Source organism: Stegostoma tigrinum, chromosome 16 (assembly GCF_030684315.1).
Source record: "Stegostoma tigrinum isolate sSteTig4 chromosome 16, sSteTig4.hap1, whole genome shotgun sequence".
NCBI classification, from domain to species: domain Eukaryota; kingdom Metazoa; phylum Chordata; class Chondrichthyes; order Orectolobiformes; family Stegostomatidae; genus Stegostoma; species Stegostoma tigrinum.
The window spans coordinates 30,385,866-30,411,329 of record NC_081369.1 but is presented as its reverse complement, the minus strand read 5'-3'; the positions used below and the strand labels follow the sequence as shown (position 1 = coordinate 30,411,329).

Below are 25,464 nucleotides of genomic sequence, written 5' to 3'. Positions count from 1 at the left end.
TAGGTGGATTTTTGATCAGTAGGGGAAGCAAAGGATATGGGCAAAAGGCAGGATAGTAGACGCAAGGAATGTCAGATTAGTCATGATCCTATTGAATGGCAGAGCAGGCTCTAGAAGCTGAATGACCTACTCCTGTTCCTATTTCTTAGGGTTTCATGGTCTCCGAAGCAATTGTTTGAATGAAATGCATGAGTAACAAATTAAAACATTATTAGAACACAGAATGTTTATGAGCTACGATCACTTACGATCCACAAATGAAGTAAAAAGCATTCGGAACCTGCTGAGCTTGCTGCCCTCATCAGCCCACATACGAACCACTCCAACTCCAGTTTGCAGCATTACATCATTAGCTATTGTACTACAAAATTTTGCCTTTAGGTTTTCAATTGCACTGCTTCCATCGTAGACAGCAACAAAATTCCTCTTGCATTCATTAGAGTGATCCATTTGATAGTCCAGAAAGCGTAAGTAAATCTATTGGACAGAAACACATTGAGGTCCATTGACAATGGTTCATAGATGTATTTGTTTATTTGTTACAGCCCATACAAGATGATTGCCGCAAATCCTCAGTCTTGGTAATCGAGAAAAAAAACATTCTTTCTTTCTGAAAAACCATCTGAATTCAGTCTTCAACAGCTTATTTAACTCATGAAATCATCAATTTATAACAATTTATTTTAGATTTTCTTGTTTTTATTCTGAATATCAGGCATTACAGCCCATGCTCATCAATGTGACCGTAACAGGGCTGAATAAACAATTTTTTCAATAAAGTGTCAGAACCAAGTTATTGTACATCAGAGACAATAAATTTACTTCTATTCCTTTGCATTTTTTGTGAATAATGTGTATGTACCAGTGTAACAACTCAAATTTTCACAATAACTCTTCTTAATCCCTTTAAATGTGACATGATATTGAACTTCAGGAGCTTTCACACTGAAATATTGATAATGATAATTTAAAATTAGAGAATAGAACCTGTACTTAGTAACTGACTCTGATTGCAAGTCTATCTTCAGATGGTGGATTTACATTGATCATTTATTTTAATTAGATTATAAATACAGTTACAGCTTGCACTGTATTTTATGCCTTACAGATATTGCCACTGCAAACTCTTTCTCAAATATGGCAACAACAGGGTCTTCTTTTCAAAAGGTTGTTAAATGCAAATTAATTCAAAGTAGATTATTTTATGTAGTCACTCAATCTTTAGCTAGATATGTTCAATTAATACTGTGGTGTATTCTGTACGTGTTTACATTGAAGCCAGATTGTTAGCATAATGCTCCTTTGCTAACATTTGCCTTGCTATCAATTGAGGTAACCCAAAAATCTTTGTTGGCTCACATGCACATTTTGACCAGACCATACAATGATTTACGCCTGTAAATAATACACAACAATAGGAACATTTATCAAAGAAGTTTGAATGCAACTCTCAAAAGTAAAAGGATGGTGTACTGTCCTACTGAGGTTTTCAGCTTTAATCAAACATTTGTTATTAGATTACCGAATCATTGTACCCAACTTTCAGAATTACATGGAACACAAACTGTACATGATGTGCTTTGGATTCTAAAGACTATGTTATAATGAGGCCGAACTGTTGTAGTGTCTATGACTCTGTAAACAGCAGATATATGTGCCTGTGCGCCAAACCAGCGAGTGAAATAAGAGTCAACTAAGCAGTGCTGAAAACAAATTTATCTTTGTTCTATTTCTGTAGATCAGAAATTACAAAGATACAGTAACATAATTACATTTAATTGTATGTTAATTGACATTACTTAAAGTACCACTGTCTTTGAATCTTACCTGATGTTAATCTGTATAATAGTGACTCCACCGCTCAGTGCTGAGTTGCTGGTATTATTAATTGTTCAATATTACATCTGAATGAAATAGTTTGTACTCTTGGGATCACAGTGGCACTGGATATTGAACTGAATTTTATTTATCATAAATCATGAGCATGCATTGATATAACTTTTATGATATTTTATAATAAAATTATTCATAATTAATAGCAATTTAAACTGCTTATGAATTATTTTATAGTGCAGGAGAGGAAAATCATATCTGAAAGACTTTTTGAAAAGTAATTTGTTAAGTAAGCCATGGAAGAAAATAAACTGAACAAAAATTTTAATCACTTAAAAAGAAGGTAGTTAAATGTCAAGTGGCAGTTTACTCACAGATTTCAATTTCTGCCTAGCAGCAATTCATATTAATCATAATTCAATGAAAACAAATGACTTTTGTTAAAGGAAAGGTATTGGCATATTTAAGCCCACAAAACAAAGTCATAGGTATTTAGTCGCTAATAGAAATAAATCAGATGAAAGATCTCTCTCCAAAATCTTATTCCTAATGTTACTTATACCCTAACTAAATACTGTTACCATTGAGAACATTCTTGAAACTAACACAATGGGCTTATTTTAAACATGGGCACCCTATAACATCACAGATGGTGTAGCTTCTTTATGATTAAATTGTGATATGTATAGCAACATTTGTATCTGAGAAATTAAATAATTTATTTCCACATTTTGACGAAATGGAAAGCTTACAACTGTGTTTGCTAGTTTATTATACCAAAAAAAGCACAAAACATTCACTTAATTCAAATTCATTCTGATGGAACATATATGAATAGCATGTTACAATAATACCACAGAACCATGTTGCTACACCAAGAGACAATGACAAGAAAAATCTCCCAGTTATCACTTAGGGTGTTTTTAAAATAAAATTAACAACCAGCAAGCTAAATTTTAATAACCATTTCATTAATATGGTGTTTTTCCAGAACTACCTTACAACAGGAAACCCATCTGACTACACCCAAGGAGTTGAGTAAAGTAAACTTTTTTCAAACATTGGAAGATGCACAATGATAAGCAGGGGGAAGAGACCCTGTTAGAACCGGAAGGTGATTTGGACTTTTAACATGAGATAAATATCTCTGCAGAGAGTGCAGTCTATAATGTATAACCACAGTACTGAATTTTCAGTTGTGTGAAGAAATTACTAGAAAATACTTTTTCTATGCCATAGTTGCCTGAAAAGTAATATTTAGTCCAGGCTTATTTCCATAGAATCATAGACTCCCTACAGTGTGGAAACAAGCCATTTGTCCCACAAGTTCATACCAGCCCTCCGAAGAGTATCTCACCCAGACCCATTCCCCTACCCTGCATTTCCCATGCCGAACACACCTAACCTACACATGCCTGAACATTATGGGCAATTTAGCATGGTCAATTGTTTGGGCACATGCACATTTTTGGGCTATGGGAGGAAACCGGAGCACCCAATGGAAACCCACGCAGACCGAGGGAGAATATGCAAACTCCACACAGACAGTCACCCGAGGGTGGAATCGAACCCTGGTCCCTGGCACTGTGAGGTCACCAGAGAGCCACTATGCTGCCCTTAATGAGCTTGTTACGGTGAAAGTTAAAAACATGGAAACTTACTGTATGGCTCCTTGAGTCATTTGTGGGCAAATCATCTGTGTTTAAAAAGTTTTCAATTTCCACTGGGGGCACAAAACTATTTAAAATCTTGATCAGAGATAATGGGAACTGCAAATGCTGGAGAATCCAAGATAACAAAATGTGAAGCTGGATGAACACAGCAGGCCAAGCAGCATCTCAGGAGCACAAAAGCTGATGTTTCGGGCCTAGACCCTTCATCAGAGAGGGGGATGGGGAGAGGGTTCTGGAATAAATAGGGAGAGAGGGGGAGGCGGACCGAAGATGGAGAGAAAAGAAGATAGGTGGAGAGGAGAGTATAGGTGGGGCGGTTGGGAGGGGATAGGTCAGTCCAGGGAAGACGGACAGGTTAAGGAGGCGGGATGAGGTTAGTAGGTAGGAAATGGAGGTGCGGCTTGAGGTGGGAGGAAGGGATAGGTGAGAGGAAGAACAGGTTAGGGAGGCAGGGCCAAGCTGGGCTGGTTTTGGGATGCAGTGGGGGGAGGGGAAGAGCTGGGCTGGTTTTGGGATGCAGTGGGGGGAGGGGATGATTTTGAAGCTTGTGAAGTCCACATTGATACCATTGGGCTGCAGGGTTCCCAAGCGGAATATGAATTGCTGTTCCTGCAACCTTCAGGTGGCATCATTGTGGCACTGCAGGAGGCCCATGATGGACATGTTGTCTGAGGAATGGGAAGGGGAATTAAAATGGTTCACGACTGGGAACCCTGCAGCCCAATGGTATCAAAGTGGGCTTCACAAGCTTCTCCGCCAATTCCACCACCTGCAATCTGACCCCACAACCAAGGATATATTTCCCTCCCCATCCCTATGTGCCTTTTGTAGGGACCACTCATCAGCTCCACACTCACCACTAGCCCCACCACCTCTGGCACCTTTCCCTGCAAACACAGGAAGTGCTACACCTGCCCCTACACCTCCCCCCTTCACCTCCATCCAAGGAACCAAAAAAACCTTCCACATCAGACAGAGGTTCACTTTCACATCTGACAATGTGGTCTACTGCATCCGCTGCTCCCAATGTGGTCTCCTCTCTGTCGGTGAGACCAAGCGGAGGCTCGGACACCGCTTTGTAGAGCACCTCTGCTAGGTTTGCTACAAACAACACATCCAGTCGTGAACCATTTCAACTTCCATCACCACACCCCTGCCCTGGGCAACTTGCCCATCCTGTGCCTCCTCCAGTGTCACAGTGATGCCACCCAGAAACTGGAGAAGCAGCATCTTATATTCCGCCTTGGGAGCCTACAACCCAATTGTCTCAATGTGGACTTTACCAGTTTCAAAATCTTCCCACCCCTGGCTTTGTCCCACGACCAACCCTCCCTCTCATCCCCACCTCCTTGACCTGACACAACCTGTCCATCTTCTCTCCTGCCTATCCACTCCTCCCGCCTCACTGACCAATCCCCATCACTGTCTACCTGCACTCACCTACCACCATCCCACCTACCTTTCCCAGCCCCACCTGTCCTCTCTCTATTTATTACAGAGCTCCCTTCCCAATTTCTGAAGAAGGGTTCTGACCTGAAACGTTAACTTCCCTGCTCCTCTGATGCTGCCTGGCTTGCTGTGCTCCTCCAGCTCCATGCTGTGTTATTGCTGACTCCAGCATTAACAGTTCTAACTATCTCAGATGAGGACCAATATCTTTACTCTAAGAAGGCAGTTTCCGAACAATGTTTGGTGTTGGCTTCTCTTTGTTTGTCATTGGCATGACCCTGAAACTGCAATGTTTCAGTTTTAACATGAGGCTGCAAATGTTCTATGTCTGAATGGGAACCTCAGTTAGAAATCTTTTCCATACCCTGACATCTGAGAATCACAAACATAACCTACTTTTGCTTTGGGTGGAGCTCTTATTGTCCAGATGCAGTCAATTGCTTCTCCAGGTTTTATTTTCTCCTCTTGTTCTACTTGACTGGAGTAAATAATTCCATCAGGCCCTGACAGTTCAAACTGACAATCTGGTAATAGAAAGTATTAATACTTATTGGAAAAGTAAAAAAGACACATTTTAAATAAATTAAAATGTTAACAAAAGTTCATCCTGAATATATAATAGTAATAGAATACCTGGAATGGGATTCAAGATTCCACCAAGGTAGATAAAGTCAGGATCTGTAAAAGTAGGGAATGTATTTTCAATTTTGATGGTACGTTAAGCCACGTAACATTTGGTAGTTTTAATTAAAAACTCATCTTTAAGAGGAATCTGGGACAAAGGAAAATGGTCAGAAAGAAATGAGGTCCAAACCAACATGCATGTGTGTAAACACACTGTGGATAGTAAATAAGGTTGGTTGAGTTACGGATGCAGATTGCCTTTTGGAAATACGATGTTGTAGCTTTGACAGAGACGTGGGCCAAGATTGGGCAAAACTAGGCGTTAAATGTTCCTGGGTATAAGTTGCTTATTGAAAGGTAGAAACAGAAGGAAAGGTGGAAGAGATAGCAGTATTGATCAAGAAGGGAATTGCAGGGTTGGAATAACAGCAAGTCTCAGAGGGTTCCGGAACAGACCCAACTTGGCTGGAGTGAAGGAATTGCTTCGTGTAATCATTGAATCATCACCTAGGAGAAAGGATGTAGAATGTGTCCAATCCAACAAGAACAGGCGTATTGTTGGACCAGGTCCTCGGAACTGACATGGGCCAAGTTGATCAAGTGATAGTTCGGGCATGTTTAGGAGACAGTGATCACTGTATCATAAAGTTCAGGATGGTGGTGGAGAATGACTTGCAACAATCCAGAGTGAGAAAATTGGAGGAGAGCTGGCTTCAATGGGATGCCAAAAGAGATAAGATTTAACATTAGAAAAAAATAGTATGCTTATGACAACTGTAGGCAAACAAAAATTCAATTGAAAAAAAAAAGAAATATTGAAGGTTTTGTGGGAAGATGAAAAGGCAAAGAAGAGAATTTTGAGAAAAGACTAGCAGCTGACATAAAGGGATTTGCAAAGCCTTTTATAAGCATATAAATGGTAAAAGAATGGTAAGAGCAGGAGTAGGTCCAATTGGAAACCGAAATGAGATTTACACATCAAGGCGGGGCACTTGACAGAAGTGTTAAATGAATACTTGTATCGTCTTTACAAAAGCTAAGGATGCTACCTGGATCACGGAGATAGAGGACGACACTCTGTCACTAGAAGAATTTAAACAATTAATAAACAAGACGTGTTGGATAGACTGTTGGTATAAAAGTGGACATGTCAGTGGGATTGGTTGAGATGCACCCAAGGATTTTGAAGGAAGTGAGAGTAGAAACTCTGAGGGCATTGGCCATAACTTTTCCATTTTCCCTTGACCTGGAGGAGGTGCCTGAAAACCAGAGAATTACAAATATCACAGCCTTACTCAAGAAAGGTTGTGAGGACAATCCAAGCAATATAGACCAGTCAGTTTAACTCTGGTGATTGGGAAGCTTTTATACACCATAGAAATAGTAGTCACACTGGAAAAGGTAGGTTGATTAGGAAGAGTAAGCATAGATTGCTGTCGAGGAAATTGTGTTTAATGAATGTGATCAAGTTTTCTCAAGAGGTGACAGAAATGCTTGATGATGGTAAAGCTGTTTACATGGAATACATGGATTTCCAGAAGGTGTTTGATACAGTGCCACACAACAAATGTGTGTAGAAAGTTACAGATCATGATATAAACAGGACACAGTAACAATGTGAATGTAAAATTGACTAAATGATAGAAAACAGAGTGTAAAGGTCAATGGATATTTCTGAGTTGGAGGAAGGTTTGTAGTGGAGTTCCTCAGGGGTCGGTCTTCGGACCTTTGCTTTTCCTGATAACACACTAATGATCTGGATCTTGGTGTGCACAGATCAATTTCACTGTTTGCAGATGATACAAAACTTGGAAGAATTGTAAACTGTGAGGAGGACAGTGTTGAATTCTGGAAAGACATTGACAAGTTGGTGAAGTTCCGATAGGTGACAAATGAGGTTGAATGTAAGGAGGAAAGAGATGATGGACTTTGGTGGGAAGAACATTGAAATACAATATAGAAGACAGGGTTTAATTCTAAATAGGGAACAGTAATACTTAGGTGTACATGTGCATAGATCATCAAAGTGGGAGAGTGCAGTTAATAAAGCTTAGAATGCCCTTAACTTTACTAACAGAGGCAGGGTGGATAGGAGCAAGGAGATAATGTTGAACTTGTACAAGACATTTGTTAGACCTCAGCTGGAGTATTGTGCATAGTTGTGGGTACCACATTAAAAGAAAGACGTAAATGCATTGCAGACTATAGAAGCAATTTTCAAACATAGCTCCAGGAATGAAAATGTTTGGTTACGAGGATAGATTGAAGGAGTTGGGACTGTGCTTTTTGGAAAGAAACTGATTTGAGAGAAGATTTGATGGAGGTTTTCAAAATCATGAGAAGCTGTTTCTGGTTCAGTCTCTACCTGCCTGCACTCATCTGTAGTTTGGCTTATCCACAGAACTCATTATACTGACATACGAAGGCTATATTAAAACTATCTCCTTCCCCATTAATTTGTATTATCAAGGACTGCAGTACAAACGCCATGAGGATATTGTCAACTTTTAGTCCTTTTTAAGTCACAGCACCTTGATTAGAGCACGCATTGCCAATCTTGATTGTTGCTGAATTAAACCATTGGAATCCCTTAATACACAACTTTGTGTGAGCATTATCATTACAATACACAGAAGGAAAAAGCTCATTGCTACTTTTGGCTGAAGGATCAATAAAAGTGTCCAGTATAACCCAACAATTTGATTTCAAATACGGTTATGGCTGAAGCTTTCATTACATATGGTTCACGTAAATCAAACAGTGCATGTTTGAAATTTTCAACTGTGATGGGAGCTTAAATGGATGGTGGCCGATCAGCTAACCATTCTGCATCCCATCTGATTTGCCTTTCATAGAATAAATCAGGAACAGTGGATAATGAATGGCTACATTGCTGCCTCCTACTAAATGCCCTCAGCACAGTTAATAGTGCATCATTGAAAATTCTTAAAGTCCCTCTAAATACCAATAAATTTGTCACCTGGTACAAAAGAATATTTTGCACGAAATCCAAAACCTTCTAACTCCTCATCTGAGGTAAATTTTATCCACAAGAACCTGCCAGATGACTTAATGAGCGATGGGCTTTTTTGACCACAGTAACGGTTTATCACACGAGAGAATCCAAATGGTCCATCTCTGACTTCCAAGTGATCAAATCGACAATCCCATGAAGGTTCAATGCTATAAGATTCATCAAAAGTGAGTTCAATTCGCTGGCGTGGGGCCGCTGCAAATACAGAAAAATAGCAACATAATTCTTGGTGGCTAAAGCATACAAGTTGGCTGCAAGATGTGTTCCATTATCAAAAGGAATTTCTCATCATTTCTGAGAACATTGTGAACAAAAGGTCTATCACCGTGCAACATTGTGACAAACTTCCAGTATAGCAATCTCAAATTGCATTGTTCACGTAAATTCTGCAGATAATCTCTACTATTAAATATGAGCAAATTTGTGTTGAGAACTGACACTAAGTTGCAACTAGTGCCAAAGAGTTAGATGAGGATGAATTAGTCACATTACCTTCCAGTATGTAGATACATTCTCTATTGGGAGGGTAAGCATTTGGGTAATTTGGTGAAGCAAAATATCCACCATTGTCATTCCGAACCCAAACTCCACATTGCTTTCCAGACTTGTGATGGGGTATAGTGTTCTGGAACTCTGCAAAACAAAATAATTTCAGTTCATGCTGAAACTGGTTGATATTATGCCTGGTATGTGGACAATAAAGCCCAGAACATGGCTCACACTAAACAGTTGCAATTATGTTATACATTAAATAGAGATTATGATATTTTGGATTCATTTTACAAATGCTAGCTGCTAATGCAGGTCAACTACATGCTTTGCTCAAGAGCAACCAATGTTTGAAGTGTGCAAATATAAGAATGGAAAGGAATAGTATCAGAGATAATGGGAACTGCAGATGCTGGAGATTCCAAGATAATAAAATGTGGGGCTGGATGAACACAGCAGGCCAAGCAGCATCTCAGGAGCACAAAAGCTGACGTTTCGGGCCTAGACCCAGGAATAGGAGCAGGCACAGATTGGTAAAGAACCTATTAAGTATGGTTTGTGAATAAGAGATAGGCACCAAAATACTAAAACATAGGGATGGTTTTAACATGAATGGTTAGAAGCAGATTTTAGAATCACTCAATTGGAAGTGTATTATTTGTACTCAGTCCTCAGCATAATTCCATGTGAAGTGAGACTGCTAACTGCAGAAGAGGCAAACTGCAAGTAAATAAAATTTAAAGAGTGGGTCAGTTATGCTAGAGTCTTACACTAGGTCTGAAAAAGTTAGAGAAAACCCTTGGGAAGGTCACCAGCCCATTTGCTGAGGTTGAAGGAACACTGGATAACTAAAAATAGGTAAAAGTCATGAAAAAGGTGTAATTAGGCAGGTAAGTGGTGGAAAAGTCCCTTGTGCTGTTCAATTCATTACCCTAAGTCACTATTCTTTACTTTCTCCTTTCAAGAGGTCTGACAACTAGAAGCCAAGAGAATAATTCCTCTTGTGAGGTAATCTTAAACTCAGGACAAAATTTCACAATATGGGCTTCCTCATTAATGAATGAAATCAGGATAACTTTATTTCTCTCAGAGTTGTCAGTCTGTGAAACTTTCTTCTCCAGACAGTACTGGAGGCTGGGTCATTGAATATGTTCAAGGTTGAGGAAATCAGAATTTTGAATGACAGGGGAGTCAAACATTACTGGGTGCAATAGACAGGAAGGTGGAATTGTGACCAGAATCAGATGAGCCATGATTTTTTGAATGGCAGAGTAGCATTGAGGGGCCAAATGGTCTATTCTTACTCCTAATTCTTGTATTCTTGTATTCACACTGCAGCTTACCATTATTGTCACTGGATATGCCGCCCCTATGTGTATTGACGGCATAGTTCTGCAGTTGGTTCTCTGATGATCTGGACCCTGCAAAGATAAGTCACCATGATCATTGCCAGTTAGACATGCCAGGGTTTTACTTGTAGCAAATTGATGGGTACAGCCAATCAGGCTATGCCAGTTGTGACAACTTCTTTCTCACATTTCCACTGAAAGCAATAGATTCTGTGCTAGGTGTGCTGTTGGTAAAGCACCCAGTATTGTAGTTAGTCAGGTATTCACATATCACACTGGTGCCAATCTAATTTGGAGTAACAGTTCAGCACAAAATGAGACAATTTTGCCCTTTAGCCCTTCATGCCTATGTTAGTTCCTTAAAAGAGCACTTTAGTAATCCCATGCCTCTGTTCCTTCTGCAGAGTCCTGAAATCTTTTTGATTCAAGAATTTAGCCAATCTTTTGAAAATTATAACTGAATCTGCTTCCACCACTCAGTGAGTTCAGAGGTAACCAAACATGAGCATCCATGATATAGAACACCTCATGTTACATCAGCACAATGGAAGAAGATAACTGATAATGGCTGGTAAGCATTGTTTGTACTGATCATTCACAAATAATCTCAATTTCTGGTGTTTCTATATAATAAAAAGAAATCCTTTATTCAAACAAATGTGTATCCAGTGCAATGTGGGAACTCCAGATGACATTTCATGCCATAGTCAATCTGTTCAAGGTTGTCAGCAAGATGAGCTGATGCTTCAATGTGAGAGCGTAAGCAGCAACTCAAGTGCATCTTTGAAGTTGAGAGCCACATTGATAGCATGTTTCAGGAGATGGTCACTCTAGTGTGCTGGCAGAGAGGGAATGGGATACTGCCTGGCAGACAAGTTAGTAAGTGTCGAAAATTGAAAAGACAAAAAACTAAAAATAAAAAAGTAGTTTGATAGTCGGTATGATCCCTGTGGGCACACCATAAACTAAAAACTTACTGAAGGACTTCAAATAATGAAATTAGCACAAAAGTTTCATTTACAATAACTTGTACTTTAACAGAATCAGAACCAACCTAAATTAAACATGAATTAACAAATAAAATAAAAGGTAAATTTCACTTTAAATAATTGATTAAACAAAAATATATTTTACACAATCACAATCACTCACATCATTCCTCATATGGCAGTAGGTGTCAAATCTTTTCAGCAATATGGTCTTCATTCATGAAGGGCATGTTAAGAGTCTGACAACAGTTTTGTTTATCTCCAAGTTTCACAGATATAATTATTTTAAGCAAAGTACACTTCTATAAAACCTGGTTTCCTTTGGCTCATAGCTTCAACCAACTAACCAGTAACACTGGTTCGTGATTTGGCCACCTTTTGGAAAACATCCACCTCTCTAGCATTCTCCAAGCTATTTGTACATCTTTCCAGGTTTGATTCCTTTTTCGTCATTCACATGTTGCCTCCAACATTTTCACACCAAAACATAAAAACTTACTTCTTCTGGAGAGAAATGTATTTCCACTTCTCACATGAATTGTTTGTTTCTTTTTCTGTCTCTCAGCCTTCTCTTTGTATTTCTATTTGTATGCTGATTGTCTTCTCCCTAGACAATGTCCAGATTTGGCTGACATGTGGCAAGTAACATTTGTGCCAAGCAATGACGATCTCCAATAAGAGACAATCCAACAACGAGCAGCAGGTCAGAAACTAGGACTACTGCTGTAAGTAATTCACTTTTTGACTGCCCAAAGACTGACCACCATTTACAAGGTACAATTACCGTGACGGAATCTCCCCCCTTGCCTGGGTGAGTGCAGCTCAAACAACAATTGATAAGAAACTTGACACAACCCAGGACAAAGCAACCTGCTTGATAGGCACCACAATGTTCACAAACATCGACTCTGTCCGTCACCAATGCTCAGTGGCATGCAGAGTGCCCCAACTACAAGATAAACTGCAGAGCAGAAATTTTCCAAATTCCTTAGACAGCACCTTCCCGGGCGAAGAACAAGGACAGAAGACAAATGGGAACATCACCACTCTTCAAATCCCCTCCAAAGCAGTCACTATCCAGGCTTGGAAATATATAGATAATAAAATGTGAGGCTGGATGAACATAGCAGGCCCAGCAGCATCTCAGGAGCACAGAAGCTGACGTTTCGGGCCTAGACTGCTGCTGGGCCTGCTGTGTTCATCCAGCCTCACATTTTATTATCTTGGATTCTCCAGCATCTGCAGTTCCCATTATCACTTGGAAATATATAGCCCCTTTTACAGTGCCTTTGGCGGAGAAAATCCTGGAATTAGGGAATTATGATATAAAGATATTCTGGTATGGTAAAGAAATCATCTCGAACCTCAGCCATATTTTCAGCTCTCATGGATATTTCTTTCTGATTCCTAGAGTGTACCTCTCCTCCTATTCATAAATGATAGAAGTTTTTGGATTCCTTATGTTCGTTGTCAGTCTTTTTCTCATATTCTCTTTTTGCAGCTCATACTCATTTTTTCACTTCACCTCTGAACTTTGCGCTGTCTGGTTCTGACTTGTATTATCAATCTAAAGTCTGCCATACACACTTTTCTGTTTCAAATTACTCTCTACTTCTTTTCATCCAGGGAGCTTTTCATTTGTCTTTCATATTATTTTCCCTCATGGAAATATACCTCAACTGTACACAGACTGTCTCCTCTTCAGTATTTTGGTGATACAGAACTTGAGTGTTGCTGAAAGAGGACACATTTTGTCAAAGTTTTTTTTGACTTAAAGTCCTTAGGATAATTTCCAAGAATGACCAAAGGTCATACAACATTTATAGTGTACAAGAGGAGACTGCTGATTTGATTGGCAAGTGGACTGTGATTGATAGAGAACGCAGGAGTTTAATAATAACTGAAGGTAAATTGCCAAACTGTAAATTTTAAACTAAGCAGTTTGGTTCTGATTGGACAAGGCATTGCCCAGATGAATGAACTGGAAAAAGGCTGTCACACATGCAGTGAGCTCATGTTCTTTTTGTTGCAAAGAATAGAACCCTCTATACTTTATACCTTATAAATATAATTTTTCATTTATTTTGGTAATTCTTGAAAATTGTCCCATGAGTACATGATGGGAAAGCTTTAACAAAACATGCCATTTGTTTTCAACAATATCTCCTTTATGGGACCCCATTGATCCATCATATGTTTGCCTGCCAATCCTTGATTCAAATTTACCTGGGTCAGATCTATTCTCATCCTATTGAAAGTTACCTAGCCCCAATATGTTATATGTCACATTGGATTGCTCCTGTAATTTTCTATGGCTAATTAAATCTTAAAATACTAAAATCATTGGCCACTAAATATTCCCTTCTTAATACGTATGACACTTATCCCACCTTTCTTTAGAACCGGACCCAGCAATATTTTGTCCCTGATAACAAGGTGTAGAGCTGAATGAAGACAGCAGGCCAAGCATTCCTGCTCCTATGATGCTGCTTGGCCTGCTGTGTTGATAGCTTTCCTGCTCCTCTGACGCTGCTTGACCTGCTGTGCTCATCCAGCTCCACACCTTGTTATCTCGGATTCTCCAGCATCTGCAGTTCCTACTATCTCTGAATATTTTGTCCCTTCCTGGAGACCAGTTTGTGTGAATAGAAATTACCTCAAATGTCTAAGCAGATTCTGACAACAATTGCTGAAATTTTTTTAGAAAAGGAAACTTTGCAGTTTTACAAGCAGTTATTCAAGTGAAACTGCCCCTCAGATGTTGCCTGACCTGCTGTATTCCTCCAGCTCCACACTGTATTGATTCAAGTACATAGCTTATGAGTTCTTTTCAGCTATGTCTGAAACGAAATCCAAAGAAAAGCTAAACCTGTCCTCCGTGTTCATCCACCAAATAGTCTGTTTATTTAAGAATAATAGTTTAGTAATTTATTTTCACCTTTCTGATCATTTAGATTTACAAAAGACTAAAACATGGAATGGCAACAATTAGTACCCATAATTAGTCTATAAGTGAGGCCAGTTTATTTGGATTCTGGGAATATACTATGAACCAGTGCCAACATTATGGTGTGTGATATACAAGCAATAGGTCTGTGCGTTGCTTTGACCAAGAGAGCCAGTGGAATATGCCTCAAAAGCAGACACTTGAGCAGAAGGTTATGAATAAGAAAGATATGCTTTCCAATATATATTGGTTAACTGATCCAGCCACAGTAAATGGGAAATAAGTATGTCTCAGACTATGCCCATGGACAACATCAATATTGCCAACCAAATCATTACAAAAGAATGTTGTAACCTGAAAGTGAAATACACACAAGTGACTGATAGATAAATTCTTGCCATAGTTAACAGGCTAACTTGTCTGACTTAGAAAGCCATAGAAAAAACAATGCTTTATGGTGCTCAGTTTGTTGAGAAGAGCAACAAAATTAACTAAAATAACTAAAATCTGCTGAAAATTTCTTATCAAAACAACAATTCTGACTAATCCCCCAAATAGAACAAAATAGTTTGGTGTTGAGATTACTACTTCCAATACAAATTTGTTCAAGATGAGTTCACATTCTATGGCAATACAGCTGTCAATTCTAGAAATGTAAAAGCTGATTTGGTGCAGAAGATTTACTCCAGCCCTTTGGGAGTGCAGAATATTAGCGCTCAGCCAGAGATATCATATACTTACTCATCACAAATACTGAGCAGTCTCTAGATATCTTTGTTTTGCTTGCAATAAATTCTCAAATGAGAAACTAATAAGCCTTTAACATGACATAGTACCCCTTAAAGACTATGATCAAAACTGGAAAACAAATTCTGTTGGAAGCAGCTTGTCCCAACACAGCGACAAATGCAGAAAAAAAACTAGCGTCAGTATCAACCTACAAAACTACCCAGCTTGACAGTCCAGAAGTTAAACAAAAAGCAGTTCAGAGCCATCACAATTTGAAACAACAGAAAGATCATCAAATCTCTTCTGAATTTGAATGTGCATGTTATAAAATGTGATTTCTATCCAGTGAATGATTGTGGGAAGGGTCTGAAAGGGGAGAAGGAAGTTTTCATGTTAAAATTCAAGTATCGAAGACACGATACTCTCCTAATGGCAATGAATTTCAAAATGCCAAAGGTTCATCTTGTATGGCCATTGCGCATTATTCAACTATTAGAAAATGTTCCTTACAACTATCTTCAATGCAACCACTTTTCTAAATCTAAATATCCATTATCTACAGAGTGTCCATTTTTAAGGAGCTAAAATTCTCCAAAGGATCTGCCTGGTGAATTTTCAAAAAGGTTGCACATACCGAGTATGTATATATATTTACACATGCTTCACGCATTAAAAAGCCAGTGGAGCAGGTGTTTTAGAGACTCCTTAACTTTGATTAGCATATATGATTAACAAAGCTTCCTTTATGAATTATTCAAACCTGAAGTGTAACTGCTCAAAAATTATACCACTTGAACTGACTGGTGTGTTCTTGTAAGGCACTAAGACACTGCAAAACTAATGAACCCAGGCATCATTTTTTTTGAAAGCTGGGAAAAACACTGAATTGTCATTGAAAATTTGCTACTTCCTTTTTGTGAATTGTTACATTTCTTCATTTTTAGAATAAGAAACATTATAGCAAAGTTAAAAAAGGCAATTTTTCTTCTCACACACCAGTTCTCTGTCAAGAAATTCATTCAATCCACATTCAGCAATTCTAACCCTTGGCCCTGCAAGTTTATTTCCTTCAAGAGACCACCCAGATTTCCTTTTAAAGTTTATCATCATCACTGCTTACACTATCCTTGCTGGCAGAGCATTATAGGTCATTAATACTTGCTGCATAAAACAATTCACATTTCTGCTCTCATTCTTGTCCAAAACCATAAACCTCTGCCCCTAAAACCTCATATCATTAGCTAATAGCATTAGCTTTTCTTTGTTTACCTTATCTAAACTGTCATAAGCTTGCAATCCCTACCTTGAAAATAGCCTCAGCTTCTCCAATTTAACTTTGCATCTAAAATCATTATAAAACAAACTGTGATGCTGACCGTTCTCCTGGTAGCAGCAAAGCAAAGTTACAAACGTGAGAGTTTCACAGTTTCGACCATGATGGCCCACCATGTACCAACATCCTTGGGTCAATAAATAACACCAAATACCCACAGTTCACATTGACATTTTGGAGAGTACTATCTCCTAAAGGCTTACCAGAAAATGCTTGGAAGTTGGTAAGATTGATCATTTATGAAATGGCAGCAGCCACATTTCAAAAAGGTGGAATCTATAACAAAGTGGTCTACATGACTGAGATAACATCTGTTATTGAAGCAAAAGAAATGTCGACATAACACATAACATAAGCTCATGATCTAGAAAATTGCATGACCTGAAAATACCCAAGTCAGTCCTGCAGAAGACAGGGAGATACTGCATAAACAACATATATCAAGAAATCAAAGATTTCCATACTCAGACAGTTATGTGCTATGAAAGATGGGATGAGGAGGGTGTGACCAAATCTGCCATCCTTGAAATTGGCAGATGGCGAGGTATTCAGTGACAGATACAAAGAGTTGATCCACTGCACTGAACGTTACTGTGAGTTGTACTCCTATGAGACTGACATCTCCCAGTCCATGTTTGATGCCCTCCTGTAACTTTTGGTCATGGTTGAATTAGACAAAGAACACATACACTCCTTGTGCTTGAAAAAGCCGTTTACTGCTTAGTGAGCAGAAAGATATCCAGCAAGGATGAAACTCCAGTAGAATTTCTCAAGCACTGAAAGTACCATACACTGTTAAACCGTCCTGGTTTTGTCCTTTATTGGAAGGTAGGATCCATTCCATAGAACACACATGTCAAAAAAGTCAACACACTATAGAAAAGAAGTCAGAGAGAAGGTTGTAACAACTACAGTGACATATCACTCCTTAGTGCCACTGAGAAGACCTTTGTTAAGATCATTCTTGAACGACACCAACAATTTGGAAAAGAATCAACTTATATGGGGTAGTCAGCATGACTTTGGGCAGGGTAGGTCTTGTTTCAAAAAATTGGTTGAGTTTTTTTTGAGAAAGTGGCAAGATGAATGATGAGGGTCAGGCTGTGGGTGTAGTCTACATGGACTTTACTAAAGCATTTCATAAGTTCCCTCATGGTAGACTTGCCCAGAGGAGTAAGTTATGAGATCCACAGCAAGTTGGATATAAAATTGGCTTGAGCACAGAAGACACAGAGTAGTTGTGGAGCGGTGATTTTCTGACCAGAGCACTGTGACAAGTGGTGTTCTACAATGATCAGCGTTGGAATCTCTGTTGTTTGTGACATATATATATATGTTTAGGATGAAAATGTAGGTTGTCTGATTAGTAAATTTGCAGATGACTGTGGATAGTGAGGAAGGTTGTTAAAGGTTACAGCAGGATGTAGATCAGTTCGAAAGTTGGGTGGAGAAATGACAGATGGAGTTTAATCCAGATAAATGTGAAGTGATGCATTTTGGGAGGTCATGCAAGAGGAAAGTAAACGGCAGGACTCTTAGAAGGGCATTGATACACAGGATCTCAGGCTGCAAGTCCATAGCACCTTGAAAATGATAATACAAATGATGGCAAAGAAAGTGTGCTTGCCTTCATCAGTTGGCGCACTGAGTGCAAAAGTTGGCAAGTCTTGTGGCAGCTGTATAAAACTTTAGGTAGGTCACATTTGAATTGTGTGTGCAGTTCTGGTCACCACACTAGATAAAGGAGGATGTGGACGCTTCGAAGAGGCTGCAAAAGATGTTTACCTGGATTGGAGTGCATTAGCTATAAGGAGAGGTTGGACAACCTTGGATTGTTTTCACTGGAGCATTGGAGGCTGAAGGACAACTTGATAGAAGTAAATAAAATTATGCGAGGCATGGATAGAATGGATAGTCTTTTTGCCAGGGTGGAAATGTCAAAGACCAGGGGTATAGGTTTATGGTGAGAGGGGAAACTTTAAAGGAGATGTGTGAGACTTTTTTTTCACACAGAGGATAGTAGGTCCCTGGGGCATGCTGTCAGGGGAGATTGTGGAAGTGTGTAGGATAGCCACAGTTAAGAGGCATTTAGACAGAAGATGAATAGGCAGGGAGTAGAGGGATTTGGACCACGTACAAGCACATGGGATTAGTTTAGAATAGCATCATGGTTGGTGCAGGCATGGTGGTCTGAAGGGTCTGTTCCTGTGTTGCATCGTTCTATGTTCAAAAGTGGATTCCAAAACACAACATTTCCATGCTGGTAAATCTACCGTGGACACGATCTTACCCAAAAACCAGCTGGCAGTGTAGGAAACAACATATACCTTTGTTAATCTTTCGTAAATCTCACTAAAATACTCAACACCATCAGCAAGACAGGACTCTACAAGCTTTTGAGGAACACTAGTTGTGTACTAAAACTCTTCAACCATGTCCCTTTTGAGGTTCTTCAGACCATTCAATAGCTGCTTTTTGCCTGGCCCCACTTTTGAGGCTGGTATGAAGAGTTTAGGCAAATGGTGTGGAGCCAGGCATTACTACTCTGACTGAACTACAGGCAAGAAATGTTTGTGCATCTCCCTCAAGATGCTTTGCTCCAGAAAACTAGTCCAAAATATGGATGACTTACAACCATCAAAAAGGTAGAACATTGTTCATTTTTGCAATTTTTATGGAATCATGGAGGGAGAAATTCATAAATACAGTAGTTCCCCCATTCTCTCAAACTCCTAAGTATATTGACATTGATCATGTAGAGGTGGCTTTGGTGGTTTATACATTTGCAGGATGCCATATAGTCACATACAGAAGGATTTTCTGTATGAGATAGTATGAGGAGCCAAAACACCAACAGAATGTACCAGTCTCTACTTCAATGATGGTTGCAAACACGATAAGAAGGCCCTAAACCCTGATCCTTGCCCTTGGGACTTACTAGCTGATGAAAGCCGGAAATGAGGACATGATCTGTGTACCAGAATGATCAGCAGTTACAAAAGATTGACAACAGGCACTCACACCAGAAATAACCTGAAAATGACAGCTCATAATTACTTCAGAAGTAACATGCAGTAAAAACTGATTCCTTCTGATTGGCCTCTAGCTACAGCAAAAATGCACCAGATGAAGCCCTCCACTGCGAACAGATTTGATTTCCTGCATGTTCATCACCTTAGCTGGAACGGTGCTCACCGGGACGCTGTGTGTTTTTTTTTACCAGAACTGAGATAATTTGACTTCGTTTTACTTTTAAAATTGGAAATAATGTCACGCCTCTTGAAGACCCCAGGGAGTAGTAACCAGACGAGATTTTTATTTCATTTGGCCTTGTAGCAGTAATTTCTATGAGAAAACAGTGAGGGGGAATTCAACAGAATTTCGCGAGCATCAGGTTCACCTCTCGATATGTGTTGACAATAATTAACTTCCTGAGCTAAGGGTTAAACTCCACACTTCTGAGCTAGGGGATTCAACTCCTATGACTCCTATAAGTTAAAAACATTACGTGAAAGGGAGAAAAAAAACATGGGAGTAACGCCTTGTCTCTGGTGTCCCATCCGTTGTTCATGGTTGAAGACATTTAAACTAGTCAATCGTCTTTTGAAAAAAAAATTAATTTAAGCGATTGAAAGTCGACAATCCCGAAAGCAGAAGAAGCTGAGTCTCCACCTTAGCAGTAATGCTACTACTCGATGTCAGAACAGATTAGGAACACGTTCTCCAATAGGTCGGGTTCCCTGGAGGATTGCAGAGCAGACCAGCAAGGTCTAACCCAAGCCACGGAGTCCCTTGTGGTAGCATTTTAAAAACAAAAACGGCGTTGACGATGTACAGCTAATACACAGCAGTTACACAGTTTATGCGCGGATGCTTAGAGGCTGATGCTAGCCACCAAAACGCATATCATTGCTTTGATCCCATTTCAGAATGTTTTGGGATGAGGCCCGGCGGGAGCAGTGACTGACCCATTACCATAACTGTTAGATCGAAACGGATTGGGCATAACTCCACCGGAGCGGGAATAGATCCAGGGCATTCCAGCCACGACATTGTATTGTCTAGCTCATGCTCCAAATGGAGGGCAATGCATTTACAATGAACGTGCTAACTGATGTACAAGGTATTGTTCTGATAGGCATTTCTACCCAAGATACTTTAAACAGCTTATTACAATCAAATGTACTGGTACCCGTACAGAAGATACTAACGCACCTTGCGCCTTTTGTATAGACGCGATTCCTCCAGTGAGAACAATGATCGACCAGACTGGAAGAGAAACGGAGAATTCAGTGACTGAATGTCATGCCACACTGCAGCTTGAAAATCAAATAACATTGGGGAAACATCGACAGAGATTGGGATTTAAAAAAAACAGAATTAAGACAACTACTTTTATGAAGACCTACATTTATAACGCGCACAACAGAAGATATCCTAAATAATTCATCATCATTAAGCGGGAAACCCAACATACAAAATTTGTTTTCCAGATACGTGACCAATTTATCTATATCTCCCACGAAAGGAAAACAGGTTTATAGGGGATCACATTTAGTGGGAGGCCTCCTCTCAAGTGGTCAGGTTTCGCTGTCGTCAGGAAGGTTTTCTATATTCTTCTGCAGTTGTACTGTCCGGGTGGGAAAGTCGCTAACCTCGGGGTGCTTTCAATGTTTAATGAAGATGGTAAAGATCATGGACAGCTATGCCATACAGCATAAATCCTGAGGGGAATGTGGATATGAATGAAATTCACAACATTACTCCTAAATATTCAAACCTTCGTCACATTCAGGCTTTGATATGAGTTCTCTGCACTTTCAGAAGTTTAATATGCAGTGGAGCCGAACATTGCCAAACCTTTTCAATTTTGACGGTAACTTTCATTTGAACGGATTATCAACATATTTCTATCTCAGACTTTATTTTCAGCTTTTTTTTCGAAAAGCTAAATATGATATTCAATGTTTCAATTTGGTGACTATAATTTATAAGACTCCTTTATATCCATGCAAGTAATTTAACAGAATAACTGTTAGCCGGCATTAGTTCCAAAGCAATAATGGATTAGAAGTTCAAACAGCTTTAACTATCTTGGTGCACAGGAAGGGATTTAGGTCTGGAATCCGCTCATATTAATTATAGGAAATTAACATTTGCTGCGGTTGGTGCAGTTTTGTTTGGATCAATTTGCGTGAAGCAAGTGCCATTTTAGATACGGCTGAAAATGACTTGTATGCAATTTACAGTCATCGCATATTAAGTGCCAAAACCCCCAAAACACGCCGTACATATGTTACTGGAAGTGATTGTTACAACTTTTATTTACATTTAGTCATATTGCCCCTTAAAAACAAGGTGATCGCTTTGTAAGGAGAACGCTGACGCTAAAGGGAAAGGGAATAATGAAGACATTTTCCCGAATGCACTGTGTAACAAGAACTCGTCGGTCCTTCTTGCGTTAATCTCCTCAGATGCAGTCGAATTTTCCCAGTGCTCCAACGGAGGGAATGGACCTCTTGGGTCTGGTGTAAACTCCCCAGCCACGGGGGGCGGGAGATTCCCGAGTAAGTTGGAGAACGGGGAACTCTCATTCTCTTTATCCATGTTCAGATATGAACTGGTAGTGCCCAGCCCAATGTGTTAGTCAGCTCACAAAACGCCTGTATTCCAGTGCAGGCATTTAGAAGCCAACGCGTTGCACAAGCGAATTCCAAATGCCCGTTGATTGTGTTTGGCAGTGGATTTGATGAAATATTTGGAGGGAGAATTGAGAATCATTTTCTCAGATCAGTTTGATGTTTCACATTTCACAATAACACATCACTCTTTCTTATCAATCGATTTCGGAGCAAGTCCATGAAGTTTCGGCTGTAATTTGGTCAAGCCCATTAGGCGGATGGGCGCTTTCTATCAATTATTTAAACTGTGAAATCTTGTACAGCGTTAACTGGCTTGTCGTACTATGTTGAAGCGGCAAATTGAAATTGCATGGGAAAAAAACACATGGCCTTTGCACAATATTCGCCCAAGTGGGCGAGAAATATCATATTTTCTGTTCGATGTCGAACATTAATCAATAATAAATTAACATTGCTTCCCAGTCGGCCGACAATGTCTCCATGGACTGGTTAAAATCCATCAGTTCACAGAAAAATAAACTACTTTCAGCAATGCGGCGAGAGAAAGATTGAGGCAAATTCAGTCCTCGACATCTCACTTGCTTTCATTTAGTGTGTTTTAAAAACAGATCGGATGAACTTCTACCTATACCGACGGCAGGGATTTGGTGCCATTAAGTGCGCTCGGTGTCTGAACAATGAATATTTATTTGAAGAGAGAACCTTGAAGCTGGTATTAAAACTCAGAGGGAGCTGCAGCAGGGAGCGGTTTGGCGGTGAGAGATATTCAAGGTGCTCGGACAGGAGGAACTCAGCACCACGTGGAGCCGGCACTTCAGCGCTCTCCATACAGCTACTATAATCTGGGAAGGATCATACCCTGACACCCATGACATCTCCTCGGTATTCGTGGACGAGAAAACCAAGTGGGTTTCCATCTTGCCTGGCCAGCAGACGTAAGCAGCCGCGGTTCCGTTCTGGTTTACACGGTTCCACATTCCAGCGGCTTTACCATTTTAGACGTGGTGGGACCAACAGTTCTGCTCAGAATAAATGAGCAGCTTTACTCTACAAATCCTTGCACTCGCTGTGTACACGACTATTATTCTGACAGCATCAGCGAGGCGGCCTTCTATGTGCAAACTTCTTGGTGGCTTAAAATGCATTCGAAGTGACTGGTCATTTAAAAACATAAGGATGCAAATGTGACTGAACAGAAATATTCTAGTCCGTCTGTGAAACGTTATTCTAGCCTGTTAGCGAAGCCCTGGCAGAATGCCTATTCCATGAAGCCATAAGCCTCTAAAATATTTTTAAAAACTAGCATATTTTGAAGAACAATTCTTTTGGACAATAGGATTTCATGATTTGCAACGCACAGAAACTTCCTGTAGATGGCGACGTTATATTTTTATTGCAACTCACCTTTGAACATGAAGAAAAACCGCCTTTCCAGCACCATTCTTTCCGTGTCTAGTTACCCCGAATGCCTCTTCTGATGTATTGAGAGCAGTTTGCAAAGCTGACCGTATCCAGACCAGTACAGAACACCGGAGTGGTTGTCAGGTGAAACAAAGAAACCACGTTATTCGAATCAAGTGAATGATCTTTTCATCCAGTAGCTTTCTGCTCGATACCTACCTCGATTCAAACATTAGGTCCATAATTCGATTTTCTGATATTCTAATTCTATTCAGAAAGCAAGCTTCGCCTTTCCCCTGTACCACAGACCCGTTTCTTTGGAGACGAACTTTTCACACGAGGTTAATTCCATCCCTTTATTGGGTCTATCCCTTGGGTATTTCCTCCACAAATACCCCCTCAGTCCTCGAAGAATGTTCTGTGGCCGTAGATCTTGGTTTAAATGATTTATCAATTGACAAACACAGAAAGAAGAATGCAGGAGTATCGGAGTAGTTTGAAAGCTGCCCAAATCCGTCAAAGGGTTCAAAGCAGACAGGAAGGAACTGTCGTTCTTCTGGGGAACAGAGAGCTACTCCAGCTCCCAGCTGGATTGAAATACTGGGTAGCGAGTGAATGAAGCTCATGTTTAGATCTACGTGCGGCGCTTCAATGAGCAGCTTGTACGCATGTACCCACTCCACAAAACACACCAAGCTGCAGCCTGCTGTTTCCAATTCCACACACACACCTTCAGACACAACGGCAGCGTCCAAAGGCTAATGAAGCCTTTTTTAAAAAAAAAGTTCTCCATCGCTTGACGGAGTTAGTATGTGCAACACTATTTTAAATAGCCAGAGGATTTTGAACTCATAATTAGGCAGTTATGGTAAAATATACGAACAAAGGAGAAATTTAAATACACTCCAGGTATTTTTTTTTGACAGGCTGGGTTTATACCATCTTAGTCGCTTCAAGTGGCTGCTCCCAGAACACGCTTCAGGCAAAATATTCCTATACGGAAAGGTAGATTGCTGAAAAATGCAAGCTACCAGCTTTTCATTTATCGTCGAACGTTTACATTATCTTTGGAATTTCAAAAATATTTCAAATTATTAATTAGGGCAATGCAATGTCTTCTAATCGGAAATGATCAGTTAACATGAAAATACAGTAAAGGAAACGAGTTTCTAATAATACGGGCCCCTCTATTTACTGTTTTATTTTCTGATATTTTATATTCAGTCTGAGAAAAATACTCCTCTCAACAAGGATGTATAAAATTACCAGAAATCCATAGCTTTGGTGAGAAACGTTGCGGGAAAAAGGATCGCAAAACCGATGTAGAATAGGAATATCTGCAAACACCACTGAGATAAACCAGGGAAAATATCATTTACAAAGGCAATAAAAATGGAACCTCTGTTTTCCGAGTTTCAGTCTGCACTGTAAGTTTTGATGCATGACGACGTGGCCAACGAAAATATCCAATATCAATTTTTTTAAAACAGCGTCTTCACGCAGCAAAAGCGGCTGAACAGGTTTTGTAGAACTACAAACTGGAATATATTGTGTTAAGTAATTCACCTCTTGACCTAACCCTCCCACAAATCTTTTGCACCCACTACAAGGAAGCAGTCAAAAGGTGCAGTGGGATACTGAAAACTAAACAATACTCTAGATACGAAGCGTTGGCTTGCTGTCCCTCCACGGATACTACCTGACTCTCTGTGATTTCCAGCACTTTTATTTTGTTTTCAGTGTGGTGGAATATTATTCTCTCCATCTGGTTGAGTACAGCTTCAACACTGAATAAGTGGCATCTCATCCTGCGCCTTAAATAGTTACTCTTTGATGCAGTGTGCACCAACTACTGGAAGCACTGCAACAACTTGTGAACATTCTACTGACAGCACTGCCACCACGACGAAAGGAAGAAATGGGAACACTGTCAGCACCAAGTATGCAAAGTGGCAGACATTAAAATAGCCTA

At 39.7% G+C, this 25,464-nt stretch overlaps 1 protein-coding gene across 7 annotated transcripts in view; it reads right to left on the bottom strand.

Moving 5' to 3' along the window:
* Positions 1 to 24,911, bottom strand: part of LOC125460028 (neuropilin and tolloid-like protein 2) — a 39,184-nt gene extending 14,273 nt beyond the window's left edge. The window contains exons 1-9 of one of the 7 annotated variants that reach the window (XM_048547067.2): positions 23,712 to 24,302; positions 23,496 to 23,592; positions 20,665 to 20,718; positions 10,446 to 10,523; positions 9,106 to 9,246; positions 8,560 to 8,808; positions 5,589 to 5,633; positions 5,352 to 5,479; positions 249 to 477 (exon numbers count right to left, since the gene is read on the bottom strand). In XM_048547067.2, the coding sequence (XP_048403024.1) occupies positions 249 to 477; positions 5,352 to 5,479; positions 5,589 to 5,633; positions 8,560 to 8,808; positions 9,106 to 9,246; positions 10,446 to 10,523; positions 20,665 to 20,718; positions 23,496 to 23,532 (961 nt within the window). In that variant the 5' untranslated portion in view covers positions 23,533 to 23,592; positions 23,712 to 24,302. Of the gene's footprint in view, positions 1 to 248; positions 478 to 5,351; positions 5,480 to 5,588; positions 5,634 to 8,559; positions 8,809 to 9,105; positions 9,247 to 10,445; positions 10,524 to 20,664; positions 20,719 to 21,778; positions 22,571 to 23,495; positions 24,304 to 24,758 lie in introns of those variants that run through there. The other 6 variants (XM_048547066.2, XM_059651687.1, XM_048547069.2 and 3 more) reach the window with 6 other exon arrangements.
* Between the last annotated feature and the right edge of the window lie 553 nt (positions 24,912 to 25,464).